The sequence below is a fragment of the Tachysurus vachellii genome, chromosome 8 (assembly GCF_030014155.1).
Source record: "Tachysurus vachellii isolate PV-2020 chromosome 8, HZAU_Pvac_v1, whole genome shotgun sequence".
NCBI classification, from domain to species: Eukaryota; Metazoa; Chordata; class Actinopteri; order Siluriformes; family Bagridae; genus Tachysurus; species Tachysurus vachellii.
In genome coordinates this window covers 14,028,073-14,054,274 of record NC_083467.1, presented here as the reverse complement: position 1 = coordinate 14,054,274, position 26,202 = coordinate 14,028,073, and the positions used below count along the sequence as shown (strand labels likewise).

Here is a 26,202-nt window from a genome sequence, read left to right as displayed (position 1 = left end):
CCCTGTTGTGACAACTCCTAATTGGGGAAACATGTTCCATTTAATGAACAATAGCATGCTAAGTGATTTATGATTTGTGAATTGGTGCGTTATCACTAAAATTTGTTGCATCCCTGGGTGCACACATGAATGAGTAACCCGTCGTTTCCATTAAATTTTATGCTTTTATTATTACAAAGAATTTACTTATTGTTTTGAGTATCTTCTTCTTTTCAATAAAGCTGAAACAGGAGGGATTTGTTCTGGGGTCACAGATTAGGCCCATTGTTAGACTAAATTAAATAATTTACTTTTTACCATCCAATTTTTCTTTTTTAAAAACTATTAACAAATTATCCAGATAAGGGAAAAGGGGATGGATGAATTAAACTTTTATATGATTTGTATATAATTATCAATATATTCTGCATTATGTTTAAATGAGTTTTTGATTATAAGAAATAATGCATTTGTAGAGAAATATAAAATGGCTCATTTGAAATCAGTCCAGAAGTGAGGATAGAGAATCATAATACCCATGGAATTAGTATTTTTGAGGTTCTGCTAAATTTCATGATGGAAGGGCGGAAAGGATTAGTCATGTCTGAACTATATGGAAACATTCTGAACACTGAAGGAGGGGCAAGCCCAGCTAATGAGAGGAACTAAATTAGAACAAAAAACAACTGCATTCCTGCAATTTTAAGATTTGCGGATTTGGAAGCCATCAAGCTCTCAAAGTAAACATAAAAGAAAAGCAGCCCCTCTCTAAATGCAGGAATTGAGCAAAGGCTGCTAGTACTGCACTGCCTGTGAGCCTGAGGTCAAAGCAGCCATGGACTCATGTTGTTTTATAAGTGAGTTATGGCAGATTCTTCCAGCTTCCTCTCAGCCTGGGTAAAGCCTGTGCTCTTGTGGGTTCCCCTCCCAGCATGCTGCTTCCAAGCAGCTCTGTGGCTTCTTTGTCTGGTGCACAGTGCAGCCCATAGGGAGCCCCATCCTCCCCAACCCCCGAGTGTCCAGATGTTACCCCCTTTGTAGCAAGCAGCCTGATCTGCTCTGACAATGTTTACACTTCACTGTAATATAACCTTTAAATGAATTTCCTCCATTTAGTAAACAGAAAAAAAGTGTACAGGTGTCTTAACACTATAAAAGGAAAGACTGAGCATAAATCGGTTAAAGTGCTTGAGTAAAAATAAGTGCTAACATATATTAACTGTATGTTTGATAGAAAAAGCAACGACAAGATTAAGTGCACTTCAAGTCATCTCATTTATAGCTAAGGGAAGATGATAATGGCGACAGTAGTCAGTAACGAGTACACAACAGGGGATCATTCTATAAAAGGCACAGACAAAGACGAAAGCAGCTAGAAGTCTGTAAATCATCAAAACGGTCCATTTAACTGCTTTTGATCTGTGACAGTACTATATGAAATATATATCCAGCATGGGATCATATTGTGCATACGCAGCACAGGGGACCGTGTTTGACACTCAGGCTTTACGGGTTCTATAACTCCAAGGTTCGCCACTAATGAAATAATATAATCAAATGCATGTATGAAGAGACATACTCAAGCTGTGAGTGCAGAATCCATGACAGCACATCATACGCTGCTTTTATCAGAGTAAAGACACTAAACACAGGCGCCTTAACTCCATCTGTTCTGGCCTGTGCTGCTTAGCTTTATGATTTAAACAGACCCACAATTAAGACAAACACAACAAGATGTTAACTGAGTACTTGCCACATTTAAGTACACATGCAATGATGTATTATAGTGACTCAGCTTCGCCTTGATCATAGCAAGAGCAAAGCCAATGGCCATGATGTGATGAAGCCTACATTCTCAGAGCTGCAGCACGTTGTCTGATTTCAGCTCTGTATGTAATGTAAGTGACTATATTTCATGCATAGTAAATTTTTGGATACTAGTCAGTGTACTTGAGTGGTTTTCACTTGAGTGGTGTACTTGTGTGGTGTTCCACTTCAGACAATAAAGTATAACTGCATTAGCTGGCAACAATCTCCCATGTGTGCAAAAGCCAGAACTTGCAATACTTCCCATTGAACATGCTTAATTAAACAAAACATTAGAAATACTAAAATATAAATACAATTATTTTGTTGAATTCTTATACCAAAGCTGCAATATTAAGTTTTTGAAAATTTTGTTGAAAACTACAAAAATTGTATAAATGAGAAATAGGGACAAAGGATGATATCTTCCTTGATCCATGGAAGGAAGAACATCATAGTCAGGCAGTTATGGTGATGAAGTTCCCTCTTGCATCTGACAGGTCATTTGTTATACAAACAGGAACAGAGGAACGTGTTTAATCCCATGACCTGCTTCCTACTTGAAATGCTATTGACTTTTCCCTTGGTTACAGAAAGATTGACGAGCCAGTCCCCGTAAAATGTACTACAGAGACTCCAGCCTTTCCATACGGTTCAGTCATCATCAACACCACACACACACACACACACAGTGACAAAGTTGCTTCAGCCTTGTGGCATTCAGTCTAATTCATTAGTGGACAGATTAAATGCCCCATTTATATCTAGTTCATTAACCTACAGAAGGCTCTTGATTAAAAAAGGCACAAAGGTTGTAGCAATGAGATTTTAAATGAAGACTCTTCCATCTTAAGGGACAAATGCAGAGCTTGAATTAACATGCCATCTCCAGCTTTATTGCTGACCCATGACCCCTTTTCAGGAAGTGACATTGGAGGATGACGTGCCCTTAGTTTAAGCTGCTAGTATCAAGGCTGTTTATGGCTTTGCAAGGTGTTGTTCTGCTTCGTGCTGCAGCTGCAAACAGCTGGAGACTTTTTAAAGGCTGGACGAAGAAGACTGATGTGTCTCTGGGTGTCTTTAAAAAAATGCAGCAATCATATTTATCTGATCTTAAGCAGTTTAGCAGTTGCTATTTAAGATTTTGTATACTATCAATGTCAAACCATCTTGAGTGATTCATACCAGAGACATGTAACCAAAATTGTCTATATTATAAAAAGAAATCCCATTTTCCATCATTCACACTATTCCACAAAAGGTGCTACAAAGAAGCTTAAGCTCACAGAAAGTAAACATTATCCTGCACTACGATCATGCGGCTTTGTTACGCACACTTCTGCCTGTCTTAATGCTTTACATCTCATGTCATTTCTTTTAGCACACAGGAGCATTGGAGGAACAATGGTGGGCATTACATCACCTGCAGAACTAACAGAGCAGCATCCCACACACTCTCTGCATTGCTTCTCACCCTGATCTCACCCTGATCTCTCCTTTTCCAGGGACTGTCAACTTCCAGCACATCTGGCCCTTCACATCTGTTCTGTCTCATGCTTTCTGGGCAGAGCAGATTTCCCATCACTCATATCTCAAGCTGTTGGGTTTGATGGCTCTGGAAAACTTACAAAAAAATGCATAAAATACTAAATCACACAATAAACCCAGGGTCTAAGTATGTATGGAAGAATGAGGATTTGTTTATTGAAAATGTGTTGTAACATGACCTATATTGAATATTTGTTATGTTCTTAAGACACAAGAGATCTGGTAAATGGGAACCACATGGATGATGCATAATTATATGAAACAACAACACAATAGGATGGTTGTTTATAGATTTCAGTATCATTCACAAGTAGAAGGGCGTATCTTGTTATAATTTCCGGCTGTGGGCGAGAATTTTCTGACCAATCTCAAAGCACAAATCACATGAATGAGCAGGTTTATAACAGGTTTAATCCATCTTCAGATCTCTAGATAAGCAATTTAGCCATATGGAAAACAAATATCAAACTTATTCACTCGTGAGTTTGTGGGTAAACATATGGCTTCTTCCACAGAGAAAGTGGCTTCTTGCTGTAGCATTACTGATTCTGAAAATATAACAGATGATAGAATCTGCAGGAACTTTCTGCTTGGGTTGTAGCATTACATTGCAATGTAACTCTGGTTGCCTGCCCTGTGCCTGACAGAGAGGCAAAAGATGGTGACTAAAGGGATTATTAGGATGTTTGCCCCAAAGCATCGTCATTACGATCAACGGAACAGGAGATCGGTCAAGTAAAATCACCATGACACAATCCTCTCTGCATTCATTCTTTAGAAAATACTTTTACACAGTTTATTATAAAAATATAAATGTTTCCACTACAAATCATTTTACATTAGTAGACAAGGCCATCTACATTTACACACCCACTTATATCCTCATACACACACATACAAACCACTCTAAAGAAAGAGTAGAGGAGGACAGGGTGGAAAAAAAACAGTATTGCTCTCTAGAGGTCATGTTTCATGAAGTAAAACGCACAACACTGATAATGTCATCACATAACCATATCATAACTTACTGTATGCTACGAAACAAAAAACACTCAAATTAGCACGATATACTGTTTGTTATCAAATAAATAGGTAATTACTGTTGAATTTTTTTGTAAAGTAAAAAAAAGATACAAAAAGCATAAAATATAATACAAACAAATTTGTTTTTTTTTTTTTGTTTTTTTTTTTTAGAAGTTGAAACAGATTTTCTTTCATTCTTTTATACATACAAACATTTGTACAAAAGGATGGCCGGATGCGTTTACCATTGCTGTTATTACAGGGCGTGTTTACATATGTACATGCTGAGAGCTGAGGGAACAGCAACATTTACAGGCAGATTGAAGGGTTAAAAAGGAAGAGCTAAAAGTCACTGAATATTTTCTAGATTATTCATGATCTGAATAAACCATGTCGAGACCCATAAATGAACCATTTTGAAGCATGCTGCATTCTCTTCCCCATCATATCATTTCTGCTTCTGTGCGTAGACAAAAACTCAATGATGATCAAATGGTACAGAACATCAGTCTGAAGTAGTCGGTTGCATGGTATTTACTTCGGTTGTCTCTTTTTTCATCCTAAAATTGAATGAGGGCTGTGCATCCTGAGCTTCTGCATTAAGGACATATTACTTAAAACTGTCCCTAAAGTACGTTCCCTCAAATATATTAGTGCCATTTGAAACTTTATGAAATTTCACAGCAGGAAATGATACACTTTGCTCCTCAGTGAGGCCCTTCATTCCCGTCATATCTAACACGTCCAATGCCCTACTACACTTATGTTCTCTGACCTTCTTTCTCTGAGATCTTACTGGACAGATACAGATGTCTCCACATGTACAATCACTTTTGACACATTCCAAAACATTTCTCTGATTGATCTCTGAATGTTGCTCATTAGGAAGCCAGATTATGGATTGACTTTACAATTGCATTGATTTTTCTTTCAAGTAGTTCACAAATTCACATATTCACTTTCCTTTAATGCAATTGTTCAGTTACAGGTTTTTTCAACATCAAAAATAAAGTGTCTGCTTTAAGTGGCATAAAGAGCACAATAAAGGAGTACACACATAGTATCTTATTGTTGATCCATATTTTCTAATTGTGTAATAGGTAATCATATGTTCTGGTCAATGTGTCACAGCCACAGAAAAGAAAAAATGGTAAAATAATAATTTGCCTTTACTGGACATTCCTGGTTTCTTTCTTCTCCAATTGCACTGTAGTTTACTGGAATCCAGCTCTCTGGTTCTCTAGGGAAATCTTGAAATTAAAGGCATCTCTTATGTATTGGTAGGGGTTTTTCTCTTCAACTAGCTAAGACGTTCCCCATCCAACAGGACAGAATACCAGTGAGGTGTTTGGATAGAACAGGCCTTAGGCTTGAGTCCATTCTCTCCGAAAGGGTGGCTGCATTACAATGTTTTTGCATTTTATTACCCTCTTGTCATGTATTAAGAGCTGTTAGTTTTATCTGCACAGAGGAGACACTTCCAAGTTCTTGAAAGCTTCATCTTGCTCTTCAGACAGTGCTCTGCTGATATGTGGAGGGCTTATGGGAGCTAGAGTCCTGCCCCAGAGCTTAGTTTTTTCAGAGAAGCCCCACCTGCTTTTTATTCTTCTTTATTGCATAAAGCAAACCATTAACAGGCCATGAGGCACACATTCTGCCTGAGCAACATTATTAAATGCTGGAAAACAGCCATTCTCCAGGAGTGTTGCTTTCCTGTGCCATGATATGCTTACATTGTTGTTTATGCTTTTTCCTCGTATTCATAATTTCTGTCTTTTAAAACCAAATGCAGCACCAGTCTCCTGAATTTCTCTCTGTTTTGTCCATCCTTTTATTTAGTTTTTTTTTTCATTCACTTTTTAGACAGGAACTGGGCCATTTTTTGAGTGTGTTTCAAGTGCTTTGATACTGCTCACAATCTTCTTCTGAGGTCCAACAAATGTTACACCAACCTTCTTGAAGTCCCTGGGAGATGAACGAGAGGGGAAAAAAAAGAGTATGAGTTGTACAATATTCACTGAATGACAAGTCACTCAAGAGACAGGAAAATTGCATTGGACAAATAAACTGGCCGAGAAAGATCTGATTCCAGGATTCTGTGATAAAAAGGTTTAACTTGCTGCTTTGGAGATTTAACAGAAACAAGGTCAGAGTTAAAATTCCTTTGCTCAGAGTTAAATTTTAGGATGAGGAATACAGTACCTTTATATTTGCATGCACTATGTAAGAGAACAGAGGCTGCAGGTCCACCAGGCATGCTATAAATTACTCATCCCATGCACAGCAGTTGAAGTTAGACTGTTTTCTTTGTTAACGTTATTTTTAACATCCTGAAACACTTGTTTAAAACTCTGTGACATTAACAAATTAGTGCAGCGTTGGAAGAAAACGGCTTTCCCTTTTCTGCTAAAATACTGTCCCATTTCACAGCTTTGTTATGTTGAACTTTATCAAAGCGTATTAGTACAAGCTTGTCTAGGTTAGAATCGCACTGTTAATTAACTGTGTCTTTTAGCATGTGAAGTCAGCATCTTGTATAGCAGAGGTTTTAGGAGATAGCCAGCACACAGAAAACCACAATCCAAACCCACCGTCCACACTGTAAGGCCTAAAGAGTCGTAATTCCCATGGACGGCTCCCACTCAGGACAAGTGGCTGCAGGCCTGACCTCAGCCAGGCAGATTCTATGGACAAAGCAAACCTTTAAAGTGACTGCTACAGCATATTTATTAGCTGTGATATATCTGATTACTGACATTACTGATTATTATAATCCAGGAAACTGCAAAACTACATAGCGCTACATAGAAATGCATATGTTATCTGCATTGATAATTTGGCTGATTAAACATTCTGGACTTTTAATTCATTTTCATTCAGTCTGAACTAAGCTAACAGAGATACACCAGTGTAAACAATTCCTTTTTTGCCTTTCTGGTAAATGGACTGTATTTTATTAGGATGGTTTGATATTTTTGATATGAGCATGTTTCCTTTTGTGCAGAAATAGTGTACTGTGAGGTCTCCTGAGGATAGTTAATATAGAAATAAATGGAACACAAGTGCATCTGATCTGACAAGTTGGTTATTGGAGAGAACATTTTTTTGTTGTTTTATATACTAAGTATAAGTGTTTAGTAATGAATCTGGAAAGGACTGTCATCTATCATAGAGGTATTTTTTATCATCACACACTTCAAGCACACTTCTTTCTGTATAAAACATAGACTCAGCTGGTGCTGGTGGTCATAAAAAGCTACAGTAAATGTGCAAACGCTAGGAGGTTGACACATTAGGACTACAGGTTTTAGGCTCAAATAAACCATTTTAATTGCTTTAATTTATTTATTTATTTATTTATTTATTTTTAAGTAAAAGTTTTTATATCAAACTTATTTCAAACCAATAATGAAGTCATTTATATGATAAAGTATAAATATACTGATAATATACAGTAAGAGTAATCACCAGATGCAGACAATAAACCTCAGTATTTTCTTATGTTTGTTATAAAACACACTTTTACAGATGACCTGCATAGACACAAGATATGTTGTTGTATACTTTGTACATATATCATACTGTATAACTGACAGATTCTCATGTGAATTGGTTCTTACTTGACACAATGATTTAATGATCTTAGAACAGTCAGTTTGGTCAAAATGCATTCAGATAAACATGTAAAAGCCTCTCAAAGTGTAGAATCTAACAATATACACGTCATGGTAACAATTACAGACACTTTTCCAGAGATGTGTAATTGACATAGAAAACAGATTTTTGGCTTTTTGTTTAGTTGACAGCATGCTATTACTCCAGAAAACCCAAATATCAGAATCACACCCTATTTTCAGGATGAACAGTGTGTACTGTACAAATCCAAAGTTTTAAGTTAATGCTTCAGAGGTTTTGTTGCTCTGTATTGTACACAATATTATTCAAAGCCATTTAGGAGTATTTCATCATAATTGTCATTTAAAGCTCAACTTCTATTGTCTTCACAGTTGACTTCTTATACAAGGCCAAGTCATGAGAAAACATCTGCATTTTAAGCTGCCCTATTCTGGGTCATGGATATGGGAGAGAAAATCTATTTGCATATAATTATTTACCCAGCCCTCTAAGCCAAATACACACATAAAGCATTCTCAGAGGCTGATCTCTCGCTGGTTAGCTATTTCCTCCAGAGAACAAGAAAACCACTGCTCCAGGACCAAGGCTTTGATCATGTTGATTATGAATGTCACGTTATTTACTCTTTCAAATACCTTATCAGTTGAGGGGGGAAAGTGTCTGTACAGATGTTATTTGGGCTATGAGAAAGTTCCTTGCCAGCTACTACAACTTTTTTTTCCCCAGAAGTAGAAGCAAATATGTGAACCAAAGCTGGGATTGATATTTTAATTGGAAGAGCTTTGTAAATGAGGCCTTTATTGTGTTGAGTGGTTTGGGTGGTCACAACATCCAGTTCACACATAAAAGGGACCACACTCGTGCTGCCTGTCTGACTTGTTTCTAGTTTGCCTCTATGTGACAGTCTTTTTAAAAAGGTTTCTGTACGTCTGCTGCTTTGTCACTGCGAAAAAACATAGCTGTTGCAGTTGAGAGGAAGGAGATGCTTAAGTAATCAAACATTTCTAAGGTCTGATGTGTATATTGCACTCAAGTCATCACAAATCACTTTATGTGTACATCATTACCAGACACACGGTTATACAGTATGTTTCCCCACCCAAACCTGAACATGTGTATGTGATGGAATACAGTGAGAGGAAGGCAGTCTTACTCTGCAGAGGTCTTGGGTAGTGTATCACAAGAGCTGTAACTGACTCCGCTGAAGGCCTCTTTACAGGGTAGAGTCCTTGCACTCTCAAGCCAGTGGCCCACAGTGCTGAATGAGGTGATATCTGTGCTGGTCCGGAGCTGATTAACAGGCCTGGACGACAAAGACAATGAATGTGAAAGCTGTAAATATTTTAGAGAAAGAGTTTGTTGTAATTATTCCTTCAATCTGATTTGTAATAAGGTGTTGATTCACTTTTTAGAACACCACCACTCTAACAGTAGTGCCAACAGCAAGGTTTATATTCTTGTGCTTGTTATTGTTTCTACAGTAACTTATACAACGTGACGTTTTCCTTGAGAAGACACTTTGTGGACAGAAGACTTTAAGAGACTGGTGAAGGAATGACTAGTTATATCTTTATAGCTGTTATAACATGAGCAATGTGAGAGACTCTGTTTCAGATTCTTCCGGAACATGAAACATAACTATAAATGGATAAAAAGAATGACATGTATTTATTCTGCTTGTATTGTACTGTGTACAACTTGTATTGTATTGTATTGATAGGGGTTGCATTACCATTATTTATTCTGTACTTAAATAATATTGAACAAGAGAAAAAGCAATGTGGTTGCTTACCTAGTCCTATCCACTGTAACAGAGATTATTTCACCACCACTACACAATCCATTTCTCTAGTTTCCCAGCAGTAAATGTAATCATTTATTTGAAAAAGGTCCAAATGAGAAGCTCATAAAAGTGCATATTTAATAGAACAAACACAGAGAGCTCATGCGTGCCTGAACGGTCTCTGTAAGGAAATACCTGTGGAGATGCAAAACCGTTCTCCTCCATCCATGTTATGCCAAACATTCCCTGATGAAATTTATTTTACAGTATCACCATCACTGACATTTTCTTTGTATGCTTATTTCTACTGGTTGTGTGTGTATCAGAAGCACGTGTACCGGGTAAAAACTGTCCAAAAAGTGAATAATTCAGTGGAACCGTTAAGAAACAATCAGTTACATTACTATAAAAACAATCCAGTTAGATTTACAAACATATAAATATGAGATAGTTTATCATTACGTTGGCAAGCTGAGCCTTTTTAATTTAGTTCTATTTAAACATTCTGTAAAACATTCTAATTTAATCAAACTTAATGTTAACTCAAAACAGATTTAGCTAAGCAATCTTGCTGTATTTTACCATTATTTAGATGCCTATTGCTTTATTCAATTAAACAAAGTCATTTTTTCTGTTTCTTCAACACATGTTTGGAGTATATGTGACAAAAGAAGTTGAGCAAATTTGAAAATAAATTTTATTTTCATATGAAAAGGCCATACCAGTTCATAGCATATCATATCAGTTAAAATAGAAAATGGTCAGTGATGGGTTTCTGACCAGTTCAGTAAGGATTATACTTTAAAAAAAAAAAGCCTAAAGAACAGAACAGAAAACCTGATCAAAACCAGGGAAATCAAATGTAGGAAATGAGATTATGATTCCCCTGGAGATGGATATTAATAGTAATGTGTATAAGCAAATTAAAATATCAGTAAGTTTATCCTCCAGCCACAGTTGTTTAATGGCGGACAACGGGAAGGCCTGCAGTAACAGCTAGACAAATAGACACGGAGGTGAACTAATAAGTGAAATTTAAAAATTTCCACAAATATTTAGACACAAAAACAGACAAAGAAGATTTATACATTGTGTCCAATAAACTATGCATCCTTCGGCTTTATACTCCTCTGAACCCATTCACCAAATATGAAGTAAATGATTGTGTCAATTTTAAGTTAAAAATGTAAATGTCGCCATTGTTAATTATGTTTGAAAATAAAATGTTAAAAGCATGATCTTAGATCTCAGGTTATCTGAACAATCGGTCGGCGTGGGATTGTAGTGTTGAACAGATGTTCTCTGAGCTCAGGTGAAAGCTGGCAAAGAACAATTTTCCCCAAAGATACAGAGAGACTACTGATGTGAATGCATCACTCAAACTCTGTGCTTAACCCACTGACTATACCAGTAAACTATGAATGACCTCAACGTTTGTTTCTTTTGTGTTTTGATCTGATGGTTTATTTTCAGACACCACACTGAATTCTCAACAAAACACATACAGCACAGAGGGAAGGCCAAACATGAAAAGAAACAGCTTTGTTGTTGGAAATGGAAGTGATAGCCTAAAACCCCTGTGTCCAAAACCTGCTGGCTCTTCAACTCTGAGCCTTCACGCGGTGTGAGTGTATCAGACACATGGGACAAAACTAGGGGTAAACAATTGCCTCTCTGTCTGTTCCTATCTTTTTTTCTCCCTTTCCCTACTGGTGTGGTGACCTCTAAATAACTGCGGCTGCGTAGTATCTAGTTTTTAATGCTCTCGGGGGAGAAAAGGGAGGAGGAAGAACGTGCCCTTCTCCTTTGCAGGAGAGACATCTGGGCAGCTTCATCATGGACAGGAATGCACCTCTTGCTGTGAAGTGGAGCAGGGTGCCTGAGCCATCTTTGAGCTGGAAGTGTGCCTCTGTTTCACTTCCTGTGTAACACGCTCTGTGGATTTTACTCATCCCTCTGACTGAGGGTCAGGTCTTGGAGCCTGAGGCCGGGTGTTAAAGCTGGCTGAATTGCTGATCCATTAGCACATAGGGCTTGTAGATAAACGAGGTGCATGAGAGCGGGTGCAGCTGAGACCGTAGAATGACTTTTTCAGCACCTCTGAGCAATAAATCACCTGGGTCTATTGCTCCCTGGCTCTCCATGTTAAAAACCAATTAGGAAAATTACAAGTGAACTCCCTGGCACATATTTGCACTTCCTTAAGACATCATTAGTCACAGTTATGTGCTTGGGCATATTAATAATTAAATAGCTCCCTGCTACATTTAATAGATTGGCACTGAATGAACAAATGTAAGAGGATATTACTCAGGTAAGCTAAGTTCAGGTCTATTTTGACACAGAAACATAAAGGCAAGGCAAGGCCATTTCTACAATGATAGGAAGTGTAAAGGTGAACATTTATCTGTGTGATCATCTTTGTGTAGGAATACATATGACAGAAACTTATGAACTAATAACCAAGGCATCCTTCATATTCCAGTGACCTGGTCAAGAAGAACGCAAGAGTTTATTCATTGCACACTGTATCTGTCTCCAGACCGTGACTGAACAAAGTGGCTCCATTAATAACAACAACAACAAAAAAAAAAACGGAGAAAAATAATTTCCAGCAGATGTTGATTTCTCATCAGGACAGTTAAGTAAAATGACCATTGGCCAGTTAGAGGTGGTGGAAACCTGAGTGATGTGAGAGTATAAAGGAAGGAGGAAGAAGCTGCTTCCTTTCATTAAGTTTCATGAGAAAGCTATATGTTGATGAACAGAATGTGACACAGAGCAGAACAGGAGTGGGTGGCAGTTTGCAATAAGCACATGTTCTGTGCTGCACTTCTGGATACTGTGGGTGGACGAACCATCAATTACCTGGAGGTGGTGCTGGCTGTGATCTTCAGACTGCCTGGGTTACGTATAAGCTTGTCCAGGATGCTGACAATCTGCTCAAACTTGGGCCGATTGTTTCTGTCTTTCTGCCAGCAATCCAGCATTAGCTGATATAGGGGTGCAGGGCAGTCCATTGGTGGGGGTAGACGGTAGCCTTCATCCACTGCTTTGATCACCTAAGGCATGGAAAAGACAAGCAATATCAATACTATGCTGTTACGTTCTGATGTTCAACTAGATGATCAATTTCCAGACTTTTTTTTTTTTTACTTCCATTTGCTTGGAATCAACATTGTCAACAAATCTATTTTGGCATCTTACATTTTTATTTACAGCATCTAGTAGACACAGTTATCTATAACAACTCATAGTCTCAACAAAACATATCCTCATGCTAGTGCAGGTGGGCCAGGGTCTAAGAATACTATTAAGCTAGCCCTGCTAGCAACCACATGACATCATTTGATTCTTAGGTTCAGAACCGTCTAAGAATGTTCATATACTTTCTCAATAAATAAAAATAAATTCTTATGTTTTATTACAAGGTGAAGTGACTTAACAACAATTAAATGACGATTGATAAGTGATTACTGATTTGTCAGATCACTGATCTCATCAGAAAGCCCTGATACTTCTTCAGTATAGTCTCTGTGTGAAGTTGAGTGAGCTTTCTCTGCATGCATCAGGTGATCAGTATCAGGATATGTTTGCCACCTGTTCCTGCCATGCTTTTACTTCCTCTCACAGCAGGATGTTCATTATCCTGCCATAGTAATGTTGCTCAACTCACATCCTGGTTGGACATCTCCCAGTAAGGCCTCTCTCCATAGGACAGGACTTCCCACAGCACAATACCGTAGCTCCACACATCGCTGGCTGAAGTGAACTTGCGATAAGTGATAGCTTCTGGTGCTGTCCACCTGATTGGGATTTTGCCACCCTGAAGAATGACAAGGTCTCATTAGCCATGTAATTGTTTTAAATGTCGGGCTGTTACAGGAGGCAAGAGAAGCATGTTATCATTAATGTATTCATTTTAAGGTTAACAAAATATCTGATCAGTATGCTCTGTGTTATCTAAAATGTAGTGTCACGCATTTTAAGCAGGCCACATGTAAGACGGCTTACACGAGGAAGGCGGAAATATCAAACTGTTATGCATGTAATGAATAAAATTACAGTGCTGATGTAATATCTGCTGTGCTAGCATTAGCATTTGTTTGCTGTTGAACAGGACCTGGCTGAAAAGCATGTGAGTAAGAGAGGTTGAACCACAGGACTCTGATCTGCACTGATCTTGGTCTGCACTTTAGTGCTGCCTGAGCTGCTTTCATCTGCGAAGTCGCCTCCCTGAGGAGCTGAACTGTATTTACCCAGCTCTGCCTGAGCTCCCAGGCTGGAGTTACACTGAGATCAGCCCTCTCTGCTGCAGCAGGAGCGGAAAGAAAGAGAATGGCAGTGGAGCCAAAGCCAACTAGCCACACAGCCAAGTAACACAACTCCTGCCCAGCTTTATCCAAACACCTGGTCCTCAGCAAATAAATTCACTTGCATGCAGGTCTCCCCACTGAGCACACTCACACAACCCCAGCTCTATCATCACGGGGGATTACCACTAATGAGTGCAAAATCTCATATGTCTACCCTCTCCTGTCCCCTGGCTTTAGTAGAGGCTGAAGGTGAAAATGGCCACATTAAATATGAAAAGGCAGATTGGCCAAAGCCAGAGACATCTCAATCTTGGATAGGGAAACTATACCGGATTATCTCATTGGCTGAGAATGAATTTATCATTGATTGTAATTTTCAGCTATAGAATTGTTTGTATTTGGACTCATTAATGCACTACATTAAGACAAATGCTATTTGTTCAAAACACTTGTGATCCAAGCAATACACTTTTAAATTGGTGCTGGTACACTGATCATAATGAAAAGGTTTTTAAACTTTCTCTAAGTGAATGTGCAATTCACTCCCTTTACTAAACATATGCTTGAAGTGTGAAGTAAACATGCACTCTAAATTAGGCAGCGATGTTGAGATGGACTCTCATTAGTCTTATCAGAAATCATAAATAATTTCTTCATACTGTGGCTGTCTGCTCTGCTGCTGAATGCCTTCTGAGGTGTTTGTCAGATGGACATATATAGTCATTAATTCACAGTTATTTACTGAGAGGTTGGCTGAGAGAAACGTGAGTGTGAGGCAATTTAGTTTCAGGATCTGACATGAATTTAGCAGTCCCTCTAAGAGTTTTATTTTGTGACTAAAAATTGTGGCCAAAAATTGTAAGCATGGGATTCTCCTTTTAAACTTCTACCAGTGACGACGCGTGTAATTACTTTCCATTGTAGCTGTACTCATAATCAAAACATGTCAATCAAAGAGGACTTTAGCTGAATGTGCATTGTGATGATGTTACACAATGTGCCTTGACCCAAAATTGCGGATAACCATTGGTAATTTTGTAAAATTGCAAGTTTTTGAGTCGCATTAATTTCTGCATCTGCAAAATCTAGAAATCCCACAGGGACTGATTTAGGCATGTTTAGCTATGTTTAGTGATGATTTTAAAATGTTTAAAAAATTTTTTACTTTAACATCACTTCCGCGTCACATCAAAAAAATTCCATAATTAATATCACTTCCATAATTGTGATTGGAATTTAGAGTTCATGTAATTTAGCACTCACTCTAGTTGTGTAGGCTGCCTCTGGATCATCCTCGAGCACTCTGGACAAGCCAAAGTCAGACACCTTGCACACCAGGTTGCTGTTGACCAAGATGTTGCGGGCAGCAAGATCTCTGTGCACATAGCCCATGTCTGAGAGGTATTTCATACCTGACACAATACCACGCAGCATTCCTACCAGCTGAATCACTGTGAACTGAGCATCATGTTTCTGATAAAGAAAGAGACACAAAGAGAAAAGGTGTTTTATATAACTGGACCATATAATAATAATAATAATAATAATAATGATAATGTCATCATCATCGTCATCATCATCATCATCTGCAAGAAATACTGGAAATAGATATGTTCATGAAGACATTTCTGAACATGAGTTTATTGCACCTGATATCCCTTTTTGGTCTGAACAGGTGAACAGAAAACTGATTTCATTCAGAACATGACAAGTCATTATAATTTGAAAATGCAGACAAGAAAGATGCACACAATTACATCAGAGGCTTCATATCTGTTTTTCAGAAGCTCGCTGGCAGACTGCCACTGTTTACACTGGCATGTGTGAAAAGGGTTTATGCTGAGAGGTATGCTCAGCACTCAGAGATAAACACCAGGGAGGAAGCTCTTCAGGATGAGAGGAGAGACACACCGGATAAGCAAGATAGCATTGATTTGTCAGCAAGCTCTAGAGAAAGAGGCTTCTTTACTAAAAACAAGCACTCTCAACAGATGGCCAGTGTGGGAGCTGGTCTTTTTCCATGTGTCCTTTCATGAATGCTTTTCTCTTAGGTCTTATGTATTCCTCTCTCTCTCTCTCTCTCTCTCTCTCTCTCTCTCTCTCTCTCTCTCTCTGTCTCTCTCTCTTTCACTTTCTATATTTATCCACCTCCTTCTAAGAGAAAGCAACAAACTATGTTTATGTGCTGCATACAAACTAAGTTTAGATGAAAACAAAGCCTGGACCACCTGGAACTGACTGAAGTTCAGAGAGGTTCAAAAGATGGCTTAATAATAGTCACATAAGCATTGGTGAGGAAAGGCTCTTGGGGAAGATGTCAAGATTCTTTGATAGTGTACAGGCCATGCTGAAATGCACAGGAAATTGCTGCAACTGTTCTGCCTTTTCTGGGATGCTGTGCAGGCACATATGGAATACAGTTCAGATTGCTCCTGCTAAAACCAGGACGTCTCTGCTCGCACTATTTTAATGCTATGCTAATTTCAGTCATCGGGCCTGTATTTAACTAGAATTGCAAAGTTCTTTCAGCTGCCTTATCCAGATGCATATGTGGATTTGAGTTTGCTGTGCTCATTGAAATAAGGTGCAAATAGGCATCACTTTTTCCTCTACTGTCTACAATATAGCATAATATAACCAGGATGGAAGAATGCACAATGGACATCTACATGGAATTTCATCACTTTGTTGTACTAATGTCTGTTTATGGTACCCATAGCAATAGGTCATCTTTTTACACTAATAACATATCTGTCTTTTCTATCTAGCCCCTGTGATGGCAACTACTTGAAAAATCTACAAAACTGCTTAGAAAATATTGTCAGATGTAGCACTGCCAAGGCCAGATTGTGGTGGACAAAGGTTAATCTGTCCCGTTTAATGAGCTCATTAGTGCTTTTATCAGCACTTTTTTCAGAAGAGCTATCCTTCTGCATGGCGCACATCCTCTACAGACTGTTTGCCTGTTTACTTTTGCTGTGCTTACATAACCGTAAGGGGAAGTCGTTTGAAGGACAGATCATGTCCAGTCTTTTTAATTGGCCAGGTAGGGCATGCAGGCACCAGGCCATTGTTAAAGTCTTTACATTTGCAAATCCATGCCCACTATCTGGGATTTTTCCTCCAAGTGGATGCCTAGTTTTTTCTGGAAGAATTATGGCATTGTGCAGTTGAGTTCAAGTAAACCACTGACACTTAAAATCTTTTGGAACATCAGGCTCTATTTAAGACAATTCCCATTTAGCTACAAAAATAAAATACAACGGCTGATCCTTTTACATAGTAAAAAAACTCTCTCCCAATATCAGTTCTCTACCTAGTAAATAGATGCTATGCACCAAAGTGAAATTTGGTCTTGGTAATGTAGTGCTTGCTGTGACAAGCAGATAGTTTGCAGGGTGATGTGAGAAAAACAGGAACAGAAGAACAGATAAAGAGAGAGAGAGAGAGAGAGAGAGAGAGAGAGAGTCAGAGAGAAGTACTTAAATCAGTTTAAGATAAATCTTTTGTGCCATTTGTCTGATCATACACAATAGAAGCTCATTATCTGCACTCTGTGTGTCATACTCACTCGAAGAAAGCTGTCCAAGGAACCATTCTCCATGTACTCCGTTACAATCATTACTGGCTTACCTTGAGAGAGAGAGAGAGAGAGAGAGAGAGAGAGGGTAAAACAGTGATGGTCTCATACAATTGAGGTTCTACACTGTGTTGACTGGAGCTACATGTAAGCTCGATTTGCTAATTTGAAAACTAATGATTCATTTTGTGACACTTGAACAAAACATTTCCATACATCTGAATTAGCTGATAAATAGTGATAACTACTTTTATTCTATATGCTAAAGATACGCTGAATTTATAATGTAACATTGCAAAGTTATTTCTAGAATGACATGTTAAGATGAGATTTACTGAGGAGACTTTTAAACCAGCAGCATATGTGTATTAAATGTGTATTTTTTTAAAGCATTGAAGAGCAAAGAGAGGGAATGGCAGCTCTGGGGCTTTCATCACGTCTGAGATATCGTCTAAGCTCCCAAGACAATAGCAAGGCTCGCATTGCTTAGATGCACTTCTTCACATGACACTCTCAACACAGTGAGGTCAGTCTGTGGCCTTGAGTTCAAGAACGCTTCCGGAAGGATAAAAAGGCCTCTGTCTAAAGTCTCTGTGTAAAGGGCCCACAAGGTCAGCTGTCACTGTCTGACAGCTTTATTCATTCTCCAAGCTGGTCATAAATTACTGCTTTTATCAATTTCATCTTATTGCATGCCATATAAAAGGTTCATGTACAAGAAAATGAGAATATATCACTTTTTTGTCACTATATGTTTGTCCATTTTTGCTCCTTTTTCTTCCGCACATGTAGGAATACCACACATTTGGCTACAGAAGACCTGAGCTCAAGGTAACGGCAGAGCACTAAACTTGGAAAAGTGGACAAACACAGTCCAGTTAATGAAAAGTGTTTTAGTCATATGACACTTTCTCTCTTTCTAGGAGCTGTTTATATTACACAGCTTACTCTGTAGTGTAGATGAACAGTACAGCCTGTTACATATCACGATGGCTTGCCTCTTTCTCCAAACACATGGGCCATTCTTTATCCAAACAGTCTGGGATACTATTAAACACACGCTTACATTTCACTGACCTGTGAAGAAGTGCTCTTTTTCACCTCACTCACCAACCTTTATGGTTTCTTATAACAACAACAACGATGACAACAACAATAACAACAACAACAACAAATAAATATAAAAAAATAATAAAAATAATAATAATAAAAAAAAATAATAATACATTTCCTGCCAGTAAACTCTAGATCATAATGTCAGCTTGTGATAAATATTACAGTCTTTCTGTCCCTGGGAAACACCAATTGTAGTTCCACAAATATTTTTTCAAATAGCTGGCCAAAAGTACAAGGTTAAATGGGGTGTGAAAGTCTCAGAATTAACAAGGCTGAATTAATAAATCATGTCACCTCACAGGTTATGGAAGACACATGTTAGCCTTGTCCACCCCCACTGCCTACATACCTACTACATACCCCGAGCTGCTTTCACACATGTCTGTATACCTCTCTTTCTCTCTCTCTCTCTCTCTCTCTCTATCCTGCATTACAATGATACTGTATAATCAGGTCTAAATCACTGCAAAGCATTGGATTCAGCTATTACTTCAGTCAGAAATGACCAAACATATAGACAAAGTTAGCATAAAAAAAATCAAAGTTAGCATGAAATTCATAACATAGCAGTTTATATATTTTGCTTGAATTGAAATGAAATGGCCTAATACATGCGAATATTTGTGTTAAGAGGTTTCTAATGATTTTAGACATGGACTTTATAAAGTAGGGAACTTGCCAGCATCAGCGCATTTAATAGTCTATAACTAGAAATAGCTAATGCTTTATACTATAAAATCATAATAGAATTAATAGTGGCCTGCAACTGAATTCAAAAGTTCAAAACCATAATTAAAATCTATAATAGGTATGCATTGATTTATTTATTTTACATTTGAACAGACAACCATCATCTTCATTTCCACTTTATTCTAATCATTGAGGAAGCCGAATCTATCCTGGTGACACTAGATGTGAGGTGGAAACACAACCGTTCAACATGTCATTCAAATAATAACGATACATTTCACACACTGTGTGGTCTAGTGCATAAACCAAAGGGTGAAATGTGTTGAGATGTAACTCACTGCGAGTGACCACTCCTTCCAGTCTGATAATATTGGGGTGATCAAATTGTCCCATGATGCTAGCCTCACTCAGGAAATCTCTCCTCTGTGTCTCTGTATATCCTGCTTTCAGGGTCTTGATGGCCACACAGATCTCTTTCTTAGAAGGCAGTTTCAGACGTCCACTACACACCTCCCCAAATTCGCCTGCACACACATCATTTATGTAGAGATTATATTTCTGAAGTCTTCTCTAGTTTCTGAATTATCGCCTAATTATCAAAGCATAATTAATTTACAGCATTCAACGTCTCAATGCAGCTTGGATGCCATAGAGTCCTAGATATTTTTGTAATCAGACATTAGTGTCATATTGTTTACCACCAATTCAGAATAGATAAAAAATTCAGTTCAGCTTTTTTTTTTGTCCTTATGTAAAATAATAATTCAGCTCCTAACAACACAAACTGACTGCCTTCATTTAACTTGAGTTCTTAGAGGTTTTTTCATTAAATAGAAATAACTAAAAGGTAACATGTAAAACAAAGAAATATTTTTGCAAAAAATATTCAAATATTTATTGTGGAATGTGTAATATACATTTTTGTAACTACTGTCCCATGGTTTAAGGCTTATATTGAGCCCATGATACTTTGTCAGAGCATAAAAGGTCATCATCACAAAACTGCACAATTATCTACAGCATTCAGACTGAAACGCACTGCAGTATTATTTTCCATCTTCATCAGCACAAATGCAATTGTCTTAGTAAATACATAATACATAAGATTTTTACATAACACTACTGTGGGATAAGGTAAAATACACCTAAATGTCGATGTAATTATAGTTTTTTGCTGGGTTCTCTTACATTGGCTTATGCAGTAATAAATTATGAGGCATTATTTTGATGTGTGCTCTACTGTTTAAGACATCGAGAACGGCGAGTGCCTGGGAGAGAATAAGCTACAGGGGGTAAAAAATAATATCCCAGCTGGAGGCATGCTCTGCTTACCCACCCTCCTCAGCTTCATCAGCACGCTCTCTATTAAAGGCAGTGAGGCGGTGAGGATGAGCACTGGGAGGAACGATCTTCCTATTTTCCTGCTCACAATCAAAAGCATATAGTTCCAGCTGAGGTGCTAAATGATTCTCATTTACTTTACCTGCCACATCTGTTATAAATGCATTTTGCCCTGTTGCAGGTAGCTTCATTACAGCTGCAGAGGTTAATGTGGGACATGTCGTACCTGCACCCACTACTTTGTCGATGGCGATGCAAGAAGCATCTAACTCCTTGGCGAATTCGTGCACTGCCTGACTTGGGTCCTCATAAGTGTGGGGATCCACGTAGGTCCTAATACCAGGCAGTCGCACTGAAAATAAAATAAGAGTTATGGAAATCCTAATTGACTTTTCTGCATAAATAATCACATTGGGTATAAAAACTGGATTCAGAAAATGAATTACATGGTTAGCGTTAACAACCTATACAGGATTATATAGGATACACAAAGACACCACAGTGAGATATACTTACAGTGACCATTACCAAAGTGAAGTCTCTTTTTGTCAGGATGTTTGGATTTGCTGTAGCCACAGCACCTGTCAGTCAGAGTGTTAAAAGGTAAAAGTTACCATCAGTGATGTTTGGGTGAGCCTTCTGCTACACTATGCTGGTGCTGGTGAACATCTAATGGACTCAACAGACAAAATTCATGGCCAGGATGAACCTGTCTACATTGCTATGATCCAGTGCAGTATTTTAGAATCTTATAATAAATCAGATATTTATGCAGTCTTTCAACAGTGCTGTCTGCCAAGATCAGCCCCTCTGTCTGTCTTGACACTCAAGCTCTCATGGTGCCTGTTACATTAAGTAAAGCAGTGGCAGGAAAAATAATACTGCTTTTGCCAAGTAAATCATCCAGAACTATATATAGCCGCTTGACATGCAGGGGCATGGTCTTCTTACATCTACATCTTCATCTAGCAGATCTGGGGGGTGGGAGGTGCTGAAGAGGGAAGATTTAAGTAAGAGACATGTATAAGAGAGAAAATGACAGGTTCAAGATGGCCACACTTGAACCTCAGTAAAGTTATTGAGTATGAGTGACAGACCAACCTGCTAATCACAACGTAAAGCACCACGGTGAGGAGGATGATTGCCACAGCAGAAGCAATGGCAATTAGCACAACCTGACTGTTCTCACTGGAGATTGAGAAAGCTGGGAGAAACAAATGGAAAAATAAAGACAGCACAGCAAGAACATTAGACTGGATCAGAGAATGCTAAACAGGAGAAGAAGCAAATGGAAATACTTATGATTTATGTGATCCTGCACAGGTCAAAGTAAAATGTATTAAAAAAAAAAACTTGTCAAGAACAAGAACTTTCCCTACTCTAGAGCAAAAAATATTATATGACTTATTTCTCAACATCATGCATCATCATCTGTTTCTTAAAATTGACAAATTAACATATCATATCTGCCCTGCAGATAATTTCTTCAAATATGCTGTGAATCCTGACAAACCTCCAGACTGTGAACTAAAGCACAGGAAAGCTCTGCTGACTGATTTTCCAAATCCCAAATTCAGAACGCTTTTTGCTCAGATTAACAAATGAATAATGGGAGCTATCATCTCAGGGGAGCTATGCCATCATTTTACATTTGCTATGCATGTGAGGTTCGATAGAGCCATGACCAGTTCAGTAACCTGGAGATAGAAAAATTGCCTCCTGCCTGTGCTAGATCATTCCATTCCATGACCATCCATTGATTTCCTATAAATGTTTCATTAGCTAGACGAATGCAGAGAAAGGAGAGGTTCTGCTCTGATAACAGGATATACAGTGTATCAAATACACATGCCGTGCTAAATGCAGATGATTTACTGGTAGAACGATGACAGAACATTTCTGCCATCTGTAAGACTGGTGTCTCGTATCTAAATAGCTTACAAATGACACAGTGAGCATGAAGCTCAAAATCATCTTACAGTTACAGTACAATTAAAAACAATAAGTAGATACAATTATAAGACTGGAAGAAGGGATTCTAACAATGTGAGACAACCAGAAAAAAGACAAAAGAGTCCATGGGTGGTAAAGTGGGTCTAATCCTAAAATGATTCAAAATTATATACAATACCCTAATATTATACCTTCATTTAGTTTGACTGATGGGACAATGTTCTGTATAATCCTCCAGGAGTAAGTGAATGGAGCCGGTAATTCTTATTTACTGTAAAGATTTTGAGATGGGGAACCAGTTTGTGCTTACAGTCTGGGCTGGTCTCAAACTCAAACTTGCGGCTGCTACTGCCATAACCCGCAGCGGTACGCGCTCTAATCTGCAGCAGGTATCTCGTATCTGGTTTCAGTCCATTCAGAGTCACATTGGTGCCCTTGCATCTCAGGATGGTGTAGCTGGTCTCTTGTTCTTGCTTCAGGAAACAGAAAAAAAAAAGAAAATGAAATCGAGACATGTTAACGTAACATAGATACTGATACAGACAGCTCATCTAAGCAAATCAGAAGTAGTTCAGCTGTAATCAGAGCAGACTGTGCCTACTCTGCCTGAAGGCTATTTTTGTATTTTATGGAGGTTAGAGAGGATCATACTGGGTCAATTTCCCAGGTTCAAAAAAAGGTATATTCATAATTTGGCACGTTCCAGACTGTTGTATACAATACCAACTCGACATGATAAACGGCATAGAAACATAGTTATCTTTATTGCTATTCGAAAGACCTCTAAGGTGCGATGGTCCTCTGTAGAGTGTTAACAGAAACCTACAATGGATTTATGGGACATCTTTCCTTTGAACCCACTGTTTCCAGATGTGCCTCTGGTAGGGTAAAGTGAGATCAGCAGAAGGAACAGGGTGTGACACTTTAATCCACTTACTGCAGGTTTTAGCAGAAAATGATTCACTGTTAGCAACAAGCTCAATCAAAATTCACATTTCCTCATTTCCTATCAGTCTGTAAATGCCATAACAGGTTGTTACCTGAGAAGACTTTTGCATGTTGCATCATCTCGTATCCTTTAGAAGACATTCCATTGTTGATACAGTGTTCATCTGTACTAACAATTGTACAAATTCACCTGGACTTTGATTTCCTGTACTAAAGAATATGTGCACATGACAGGACAGTGTCTTTACATTAAATCAAATATCTGACCTTGGATTTGATTTCAGCACCAACAAAGAGCACAGCTATCAGCAGGCTTTATATCATGGAAATCGTGGTAAGAAAGCATCCTGAAAACGTCATATGGAGTGCATCGGGTTTTATGATTTAGCAAAGGCTGCAAAGATGAAACCAATACCCTGCAACTTATTGTATGTGCGTTCGTTCATGTCGTAAATCTTTTCGCAGGTTGTCACTGTTCACTGCTCATGACACCGTGTGATTCCCTGAAAATTATATACAGGTGTGTCCAAACGTTTTATGCTGGAAGCATTTTTACCATATGTCTCAGTTGTGCATCACTACTTCCACACACACACAGGCTTACTTACTTTGTTATTTCCAATCGTGTAGGCTTTTCTTGGGAATTTAATGTGCTTGTCAATCTAAATACTCTCATTTTGGAAACTGTCTCAGCTTTAATTGAAAGAGAAACTGTAAAAAATTTAATTTTATTTCAAAAAGCATTCCTTCTTTACAAGCTTTAAAAACAATCCATATATATATATATATATATATATATATATATATGTATAGGGGTTTTTGCATGGACACTACCCTATATTTTGTACTTTTAGAATGAAACGCCCCAATCTGCGTATTTAAAACAGGCAAGACACAAATCTATGTCGACAATATTATAGATGATATAAAAATTGTACATTTTTACATATGCAAAAATGTAAATCAGGGCAACAAAGTATTTTGTAGCCTCGCTTCCTTCCGCTTTACTATACAGAGTTTTGGCTTAGATGAAGCAGCGGGGCGTGATCTTTATTTAATTTTTTTGAAGAGAAGCATTGCGTGACTATTCCACAGGAGCTGCATTATTTCAATAAACATGCATCCTGAATTCTGTTTATGGAGACATTAACCATTGTTTATTTATGATTTAAGGTATGCACCATTATACAGTGCAAACATTCTGTTGTTTTGCACCAGAACCATAGATACCATTTCTTTTCTGTAAACTCACTTAATGAATTCAAAGCTCTTTTGTGGGCTTAATACCGTGAACTCTTGGTGTTACTGTGGTTACTGTGAGTCAATGAGCCCTGTGAACAGATTTGGAGGCCCTTTTTCCTCTCTCAGTGGGTGTGTTTGTGTATTTCTTAAAAGGGTGAGGGGCACTCTGTTATCCTCTGCCAGCCTGGATCAAGGGCACTATAAGTCCTACCAGGGTTATTCCTTTGCTTTTCCACATGGCAGATCCAGCTGTGTAGGATTTGGACTACCTAACCCCGCTTTTGGAAACGATGCCTCAGCAGCATGTGTAATTAACAGAATCAGCAAGGAGATACAATAGATTTGATTGTAAAAGGAAGATACCATGCCACCCAGTGTCAAAAAAGACATGGATTTCAGGGGCCTCAGAGTATACATGTGCCAGTAAAACTAGCCCAAGATACGATGGCTTTGGTTACAAATAAGAAGATTATGGCCAACCCACAGCATTTCACAGGCTGAGATTTGGAGTTTGGCTGATCACAGTGAAAGGTAATTCACAATTCTCCTCTGTAGAAAGCAGAGGAGTCGGTCACACCTCGCTGAATCTCCTTTTTATCAGTGGATTGAACTGTGTTATTAGTGTATCTGAAACATTTTTGTAGCCACTCAGCTCAACACGTTAGATACATAAAAGCCTGGTATTATTGTAGAAACTTGCAGAAAATCAGCTTGATTACCTTCATTTATAACTTTAATAACATTAATGATGCCTTATTACTAGGCTAAGCTTGTCTTTATGAAATAGAGATATACAGTAATTTACCCACAATAAACCATGATTTCATATTAAATTAGAGTATAATTTAAGATTTAAGTTAAGAAGATAATTTACAGACAGTGCTTAAGAGACAGACAGTGTTCAACATCATTCCGGAGAATGACAGCATAAGCAAAGAGTTTTTGTCATTTTATCCAATTTTGGAGACAATGGAAGCCTGTGTGTAATTTTTTGCATATTTTACACGCATGTGAGTCTTTCTTTATGGTCATAGATTCAAGTCATTTACTCAGTAGACTATGAAATGTTGTTTCTGTGGGAAAATTCTGGCTAATTGCCATCGGAAACTCTGCCTTTTTTCACACTCTCAGATTCCCTGCCAGTTTGGGAGAGACACACAATGTCAGGGTCCAATTAAGTGCCAAAGCCGGAGTCCCGCTTCCTGCAGTCTGCCCGGCCTGAGGGACACATTACCCACTTC

At 38.2% G+C, this 26,202-nt stretch overlaps 1 protein-coding gene across 2 annotated transcripts in view; it reads right to left on the bottom strand.

Annotated features, from left to right (window-relative positions):
- Window positions 1-4,093: 4,093 nt before the first annotated feature.
- Window positions 4,094-26,202, bottom strand: part of epha3 (eph receptor A3) — a 71,509-nt gene continuing 49,400 nt past the window's right edge. Inside the window, exons 7-18 of one of the 2 annotated variants that reach the window (XM_060876393.1) lie at window positions 23,082-23,244; window positions 21,920-22,022; window positions 21,335-21,399; window positions 21,045-21,170; window positions 19,816-20,001; window positions 17,663-17,724; window positions 15,355-15,564; window positions 13,452-13,601; window positions 12,644-12,837; window positions 9,146-9,295; window positions 6,948-7,040; window positions 4,094-6,321 (exon numbers count right to left, since the gene is read on the bottom strand). In XM_060876393.1, coding sequence (XP_060732376.1) covers window positions 6,965-7,040; window positions 9,146-9,295; window positions 12,644-12,837; window positions 13,452-13,601; window positions 15,355-15,564; window positions 17,663-17,724; window positions 19,816-20,001; window positions 21,045-21,170; window positions 21,335-21,399; window positions 21,920-22,022; window positions 23,082-23,244 — 1,485 coding nt within the window. In that variant the 3' untranslated portion in view covers window positions 4,094-6,321; window positions 6,948-6,964. The remainder of the gene's footprint in view (window positions 6,322-6,947; window positions 7,041-9,145; window positions 9,296-12,643; window positions 12,838-13,451; window positions 13,602-15,354; window positions 15,565-17,662; window positions 17,725-19,815; window positions 20,002-21,044; window positions 21,171-21,334; window positions 21,400-21,919; window positions 22,023-23,081; window positions 23,245-26,202) is intronic. The other variant, XM_060876392.1, reaches the window with a different exon arrangement.